General features: G+C 41.4%; 1 protein-coding gene across 2 annotated transcripts; it reads left to right on the forward strand.

The window, feature by feature from the left end:
- Window positions 1-1,211: 1,211 nt before the first annotated feature.
- LOC147453264 (lactoylglutathione lyase-like) lies at window positions 1,212-5,228 on the forward strand. Of its 2 annotated transcripts, XM_086518697.1 has the most exons (9): window positions 1,212-1,365; window positions 1,630-1,774; window positions 2,333-2,455; window positions 2,740-2,801; window positions 2,900-2,960; window positions 3,066-3,145; window positions 3,242-3,312; window positions 3,393-3,482; window positions 4,965-5,228. In XM_086518697.1, the coding sequence occupies exons 2-9, from the start codon at window positions 1,634-1,636 to the stop codon at window positions 5,069-5,071; spliced, it is 735 nt and encodes a 244-aa protein (XP_086374823.1). In that variant the 5' UTR covers window positions 1,212-1,365; window positions 1,630-1,633; the 3' UTR covers window positions 5,072-5,228. The 2 variants fall into 2 exon arrangements, with proteins under 2 accessions (XP_086374823.1, XP_086374824.1); XM_086518698.1 differs by lacking the exon at window positions 1,630-1,774 and having other exon boundaries at window positions 1,217-1,365.
- The last annotated feature ends 2,266 nt before the right edge of the window (window positions 5,229-7,494 follow it).

The raw sequence follows: 7,494 nt of genomic DNA on the forward strand, positions 1-7,494 counted from the left end.
AGAGTTGTTTTCAGCAAGGAGAGAGAGAAGAAGGGATGTCATCTCTTGGAATGCACTGATTGCAAGATATGCTCAACTTGAGCAGAGCCAAGGAGCTCTGGGCGTTTTTCAGCAGACGCGAAGCGAGGGTGTCTCTCCAAATGCAATGGCATACGCTCTGAGATGTTTTTAGCTGATGCAAAGCGAGGGTGTCTTTCCAGATGCAATGTTGGCTCAAAGAGTGCATTGATAGCAGGATATGTTTGTTAGGGTTAGGTCACAAATAGAAAGAGTTGTGTTCAACAGATGGAGAGAGGGGGTATTTTTCCAGATGCAACATTAATTGTAGGATATGTCCAATAGGGTCAAGTCCAAAAGAGAGAGAGTTGTTTTCAGCAGATGCATATACAAGCACACACAGACACACACACATAGACACACTTAGGTATGTACACATGCACATACTCACATGAGTGAGCTCCATAAATTGTATGGGATTGCCCTACTGGTAAGAGCGAGTGAGACCCGTCGGAGGCGGGTCGCGTGAGCTCGTGCATGACAAATATAGATGAGAAATTCACAATGATTGCAATGACACTCTCGAAGGATCTCTTTGAAACATAGCCTGCTTTTGTGGTGGGTCTTATGACTGTTCCCCCCCCCCCCCCCCCCCCCCCTTCCCAGGACTAAGTGGCACGGGCATGGGAGGGTGGGATCTACGGCGGGGGCAATGTGGGCCGTAGATCTCTCTGGCGGCGTCGAAAGTAATCTAGGGTACCCTAGATTACTTTTGGTGCCCGCCCTTGTGCATACACTTTTTTAGTAAATTAGGGCCTCCACATCTCAGAACACGTGCATGGCATAGTGGTTAGGATATGCGCCTCTCATGAGTGAGGTCACGGGTTCAAAACCCACGTCCACAAAAGTGGGTACTTTAGATTACTTTAAAAACACGAGTACCTTAGATTACTTTTGTAAAAAGTAATCTATGGTACCCGCATTTCAGATCTATGACCCACAATCTCCCGACCGTAGATCCCACCCTCCCCACCCCCACCCCAACATTGCCTTTAGTCTCAACTAGTGCGGCCGGCCGTCTTCGGCGGTCTCTCTCTCTCTCCCCCTCTCTCCCTTTTTATCGCATGCAAAGGGGCTTGTTTTTGTTTTGGACTTTAACCTTCAGATCACAGATTGAGACACATATAAAAGGCTCCCCGTTCGCCATATTATGTTAGTAGATATAGATACTTGCAATGTTTAAATATTGAAGCCTCGGTTGATGTACACCTGGCCAGTTCATAGAACCTTTGAGAGTTCTTCGCCAAAAATCCGTCAAGCTCAATAGGCGGGCGGGGCGGGGACTGAGGAGAGCAAGCTTCGTCTGAGGTATGCTCCGAAATTCGAATGCCTGCCTGAGTGTGTGTGCGTGTGTGTGTGAGAGAGAGAGAGAGAGAGAGAGAGAGAGAGAGAGAGAGAGAAAAGAAGAAGAGAATAGGAAATTATCCAGAGAGAGAGAGAGAGAGAGAGAGAGAGAGAGAGCATACGAGCACCCCTGCTTTTCGTGTACACAGTGCAATCATATGATGCTAGGGGTTTATGGCGTTTTTGAAATGAAGTCAGGAGGTAATCCCCAGATATATTTGCTTTCAGGCCCATGTCAGCCCTTGCAAGGTTTTGTGGTGTAGCTGCTCCCTTTCGCTGCATTGTGCAGCAACGAGCTTTACATGTGGTGTCAGCACCAAAATGCTTTAGCTCCCCCTGCCTTTCTCGTACCGGCCATACCATCAGATCACAGGTTCACAATCGTACTCCCATGCCTTGATTACAATTTCACCTCTTGCATTTTGTTGGGTTGTATCAATCTTTCAAGAGAGTCAAGTTGGCTACCTGCAAATGCAGTTTGATCAAAGGTCCCAAGCTGGCTCTCTTTTGTCTAAAATGTCAAATTTTCATTCTTCTACTTTCATTTCAACCTCACCTAGCAGTCTGCTTTTCTGTCATGGGTGCTCTTCGGTTGTAAGTATCAAGCTCTAAGCAACTGGTGCGCACATGTCTATCTTGCCGTTGCACCCCCTTAAACCGCACGATCTGAGATTTTGCTATCGGCATGCCTTAGAGGTTCAATAGAAAGGTGGATTTTTTTTTTTCCCTTAAAGATAAAAATACAGTAAATGTTAGTCTTACAAGTTTAATACCTGAGGTGAAGTGTGTGGGAATGGGCATGCACATTTTGCACTAGTGTTAGATAGTTGCTTTCTTGTTTTGGTGCTAGATTGTTAGGGTGGGGCATTTGGGGAGGGCTTATCCTATTATAAATGAGCCTTGTCCCTGATACTTTTTCTTGTTTGTATAGGTTCGATACAATCTAAGATCCACCTGTGTCATGGCAAGCACTGTGAGAGAAGCCCCAGCAAATAATCCAGGCCTTTGTGAGTCAGCAGATGAGGCAACAAAAGGCTACTTCTTGCAACAAACAGTAAGGAAATCAGATTCTGGGCCTCTTACTAAAGCTCAAAGTACCTTCACTGCTTTCATTTACTTATTTTCTGCTTGAAACCATTAACCGAGGTGCTTTTTAAAGCTATCGCTTCCTTTTCTTAGTCTTTTGTTTGTTTTGTTTTGGTTTTTTTTTTGAGAAGGGAGGGAGTAAGGAGGAGGTTGAGGTTGCTATTTTGTGACAGGATATAGGGGATGTTTGTGCATCAAATCCTGCAGTATGAATCGTGGTTTTTGCCACTCATGGATATGTTGTTATTGCAGATGTATCGCATCAAAGATCCAAAAGTCAGCCTAAACTTTTACTCCCGTGTTTTGGGGATGAAGTAAGAAATTAAATGGAGGGCTGTGCAGCTGATCTTGAGGTTGTATTGTTCTCGTAATGAAGATTATTCTGCTATTCATGCACTCTTTGTACCTGTAGGTTGTTAAAGAGATTTGATTTTCCAGAAATGAAGTTCAGTTTGTATTTTCTTGGGTACGAGGTAAGGTTGTTGTCAGTACATTGTGAAAGATATTTTGAAATGATCATTGTCTCTTGCATGAAGAGACATGCTTGTTTATAGAACTAATGTGAGAACTTTGATCAGAATGTAGATGCTGCTCCAGATGACCCGGTTGAGCGAACTGTGTGGGCTTTCAAGTGCAAGGCTACTCTGGAATTGACGCAGTTAATTGCTCTCACTCTTCTTTGAGGATGTAGTGGTTGATCTAGTGCTAGTGGACTTTTCATATTTCCATAAGCTTTATAATCTGCTTGAAACAGCAATTGGGGTACAGAATCAGATCCCGAGTTTAAAGGTTATCACAACGGAAATAGCGAACCACGAGGCTATGGTAGGTTTTTGTGTTCTGTTCAAGGTACACATGAAGAGTTTTTGGCAAGATAATCCTTTTCTTCATGTTTTGGGATACAGGGCACATTGGAATAACTGTAGATGATACATATAAAGCATGTGAGAGGTTTGAGAAGCTGGGTGTCGAATTTGTAAAGAAACCTGATGATGGTAAGTGACTCTCATAATGGTTTTCTAGACTTTATATTAACTTATCCGAGGGGGCGGTAGGGTGCTGACGTACCTGTTTCATCAGTGAATAACAAAGCTGAAAATCCATGACTCTCTGCTTGTGGATCAAAACCAATGATATTGGTTTGCCAAGTGTTCTTTGATTTTCTGCTAGATTTTTGGCTCTTTACTCTGATTTTTGGATTTCTTTGATGACCAAACACTCTAGTTTTGCTTATTTTACTAGCTTGTGCAGCGGATAGCTTTCTGGTCCAAAATCCCATATAGGTATATCAGTCGCGATTCAACCTTTGCAAGACTTGGATTCCAAATTTTAGCAGCAGCTTGAAGAGGCTATTTGTAGGCTGCCTTTATCAACCACAGCCATCGGCTGAAAATTCCGGTGGAGTATTACCTCTGCACTCATACAGGCTTTACTCAAAGGCTTCGGCTGAGTATTTCCTCTGCCCTCGCAGACATTATGTCTAGGCACTCTTTACCAACCATAGCATAGTGTCTGCTATCTCCTCTGCCCATAGCATAGTGTTTGCTATCTCCTCTGCCATGTCTAGACACTCTTAAGACCATAGCAAAGTCTCCTCTGCCACACACATATGAGAGAGAGGGCCCCTCAGAGAAGAATTTCTATGCTAAAATCCCTTCCAAGGGCTCTGCAAATAACTGTCTATGAGGTCAATCAAGTTTTACCCTTTACATCTGACTCGGAAACATACTCTTCCAAGACCTTTATCTTGCGGTGAGACCTTGCATATGTGCTGATTTTATGCACCAAATATGATTTTCTGTACCGAACATCATCATCAACGCAGTGCACAAAAGTCCCTAGCACTCTGTAGGAATAGGGAGGAAATATCACTGGGGAAAGAGTATACACGCACTTGAGCTGGCTAGTGGGGCATGATTCCGGCACTCCGTTCTAATCTCTTATCTCGATGGTCTTGGGAGCCCTTGCTCCCTAACCTAAGGGCAGACACTTGACTCTGACCTCTTCGGGGCTAATGCCCCAGCAGCTTGTAGTAGGAAGAACAGTTGTAATGGTCAGCAAAGTGGATACAAGCACTGCCTGTAAGTGGGCAAGCTTTTTCTCACAGGGACCATGTACGCCTTTGGATGCCCTTAATTGTGATCACTTCCAAGTCATTCAGTTTCTTTGAAGCTGCGTATATGTTTGTGTCCAACTTCTCTCTATTCTGTCATTAAAAATCAAGCAGAATTCTTTGTTCTGTGCGGCCCTCGAGGAGAAGGAGAAAGGCGTACAAATTTTTGAATGCCTGTTTGTAATTGTAAATGGGTCCCCTTCATTAAGGACCTCACGACTTCCTTCTCATTTTTTGTCATAAAATGTTTTTCCTAGTTTGTAAATGGGTCCTTCATTGAAAAGCCTCATGACTCTCTTTTCAACTTTTTGTTTTAAAATGCCAAAGTGAGCCTTCACCATGTTCTGTAACTGGGGTCTCACAGGCAAGATGAAGGGGTTAGCGTTTATCAAGGACCCCGATGGCTATTGGATTGAGATTTTTGATTTGAAGAACATGGAAAAATTATCAGCTTCCAGTGTTACTGTGTAGGCAATAGTCTTATAGAATGGGCTGCTTAATGTAGCAGTCCTAGGAGGCTTTTGTAAATATAATGAGCACACCTTTGTGACATTCTTTGTAAGGATAATGATGGCAGGCGGAGTATTCGTCTTGAAAATTGACAAAAGAATAGCAGTATTGCATGAAACTCTTACTGCATTGTCATGTTAATTTTATGTAAGTATGTCTGCATGTGCATGTGTGCCTCATTTTTGCATCACAATAGCCTGAAAAAATCAATTTTGGAGACTTGAATGTGTGTCTTCTATGGAAGATGTGGAAAAAGCAATGCTAAATATGGCTAGGTCAGTCAAGAGATCACAAAGAGTCTTGCCTTTTGCTTCTGGGATGGCTTCAACAAGGATGTGAATCTGCTTTGAAGTCGCCTTCTTCAAGTCCTTAAGTTTTTTTGTGTCAAGGTGGTGGGGCAAAGTGTTGTAAACAAATGCATACTTGATTTTACTCTTGGATGTGTATCTGGATAGGATAGCTATTGTGAGTCACACAAAAAGGAAACACATGGACTTGTTGCGCACTTGATTGGGGCGAAGATCGCGCTATCAGGCTGCATTTAGGCTGTTAAATACACTAGTTGTGATTTAAATTTGGGAAAAACCCCTCGCATTTTAGAAACTCCCAATATTTGGGCAAAATTCCCAAAGTGCTCTAAATTTTTTCTGGAATTCCCAATATTGTTGACCTTGCTGACATCTCCAAAGACAATTTTTGCCAAGTCTTGTTGGAAAATTCGTTCTTCTTTGAAAGGAGATGATATTGCTAGGAATTTAGGTGGGATTGTGGGCTCTCAAGATAAAGTCATTCATTAGTTTTAGACACAAATGCCTCTGTTTGTGACAATAGTTTTGTCTAATACACTCAAAGCCAGATCTTTATTGTCGAAATGACTAAACATCGGGATATCCATTGAAAAAATGAGAAGGATAAAATGGGAATGTTTGAAATGCGAACGATATGTTCTTGGCTTTTCACAACTTAACTTGGTCACTTTATTTTGGCTGTTTTAGAGATGGAGGATTTATTCTACTTACTACCGGTCATTGTTAATTTCCTTCTTCACACGCAGCTTGAGGATGCCTTGGAGGGCCCCACATGATGCTCATTGTTTACCATGATCCTTGTTATACCTCATCAACTTTGTGTAACCTCGCTCTTGAATGGGTTTGCACATGTATTAAAAAATGACCTGCAATGACCAAGATCGCAGTGGCCCTGGCTATTGTTGTGAAGAATAGGACTTAGCACACAATTCATCATTGTGCCAATAGAATTTTGGCTTTGAACTTGCATTCTCGCCATCATTGTGTGTGTGTGCTCCACTGAGAAAAATATGGTTCCTCGTGGTAAGGTTGGCAATTGAAGGGTTGGAGGCCATTGGATTTGATGGTTGACTCATGTGTGAACTAGATTTAGCATGCCATTATGTAGTAGAAATAGTGCAACTTCCATACCTTTTTCGCTAACCGTACTAATGTTCCAAATACTCATAGAAAAGGAAGTATCAAGGAGATCAAGTATTTGACATAGAAACATCTTCTTAGTATGGCCATGGCATGTCAGTGGTGGGGGGCATGTTGGTGTGATTGGGATGCAGCATCCAAGGAGGTCGTAGTAGCGTTGGAAGTTTCCAAGGAGGAAGTTGAAGTAGCAAAGAACGAAAAGAAAGTTGCACAATCCAAGACAATAGAAAATTTTCTAACCTACGGGTACATGAAGAATTTGCGAATTCTCAACGTAACAATTCAAGATCTGTGACAAAATTTGTTATTTTTGATAGTATAGGAAACTTGTTTTTGTTGTGAATGCCTTACTAAACTTTTCTATATTTGTCATCACAAAATGCTTTAAGGGTTTTGATATAACCTTTTGGTGTCAAACTTATATATTGCAAAGTAACTTTCACAAGAAATTAAATGGCTTAATTTTCTATACAAAAGCAATTTAATTTATTGAGAATTTACTTTGCAATGAATGAGTTTGACACAAAAAGTCCATATAAGAACCCTTAAAGCATTTTGTGATGACAATTATAGAAAAATGAAATCACAACAAAATTAAATCTCCTTTACTATCAAAAAATAAATTTTCTCACAGATCTTTTATGGTGGTCGCCCTCTGGTGGAGGCCGTACCTTCAACATGCATTGATAATTTATAGATTATGTAGAACTAGCAAGAGTTAGGTCTTACTATTTGTTAGTAGATATAGCATGCCGTTATGGAATTTACTTTACAATATATAAGTTTTGACACAAAAAGTTTATATAAGAACCCTTAAAGCATTTTGTGATGACAAGCATAGAAAAAGGCATTCACAACAAAATCAAGTTTTTTTTAATGTCAAAAAATAAATTTTATCAGAGATCTTTTATAGTGGCGGCCCTCTGGTGGAGGCCG

This window comes from Adiantum capillus-veneris, chromosome 8 (assembly GCF_014529385.1).
Source record: "Adiantum capillus-veneris isolate H3 chromosome 8, ASM1452938v2, whole genome shotgun sequence".
NCBI lineage: Eukaryota > Viridiplantae > Streptophyta > Polypodiopsida > Polypodiales > Pteridaceae > Adiantum > Adiantum capillus-veneris.

Bases quoted from the DNA above. Each gene is read 5' to 3' on its own strand.
- LOC147453264 (XM_086518697.1), top strand. From the start codon at position 1,634: ATGTCAGCCCTTGCAAGGTTTTGTGGTGTAGCTGCTCCCTTTCGCTGC. The intron at 1,775-2,332 runs GTTCACAATCGT...TTGTTTGTATAG, and splicing joins GCCATACCATCAGATCACAG to GTTCGATACAATCTAAGATC. The intron at 2,802-2,899 runs GTAAGAAATTAA...TTGTACCTGTAG, and splicing joins TCCCGTGTTTTGGGGATGAA to GTTGTTAAAGAGATTTGATT.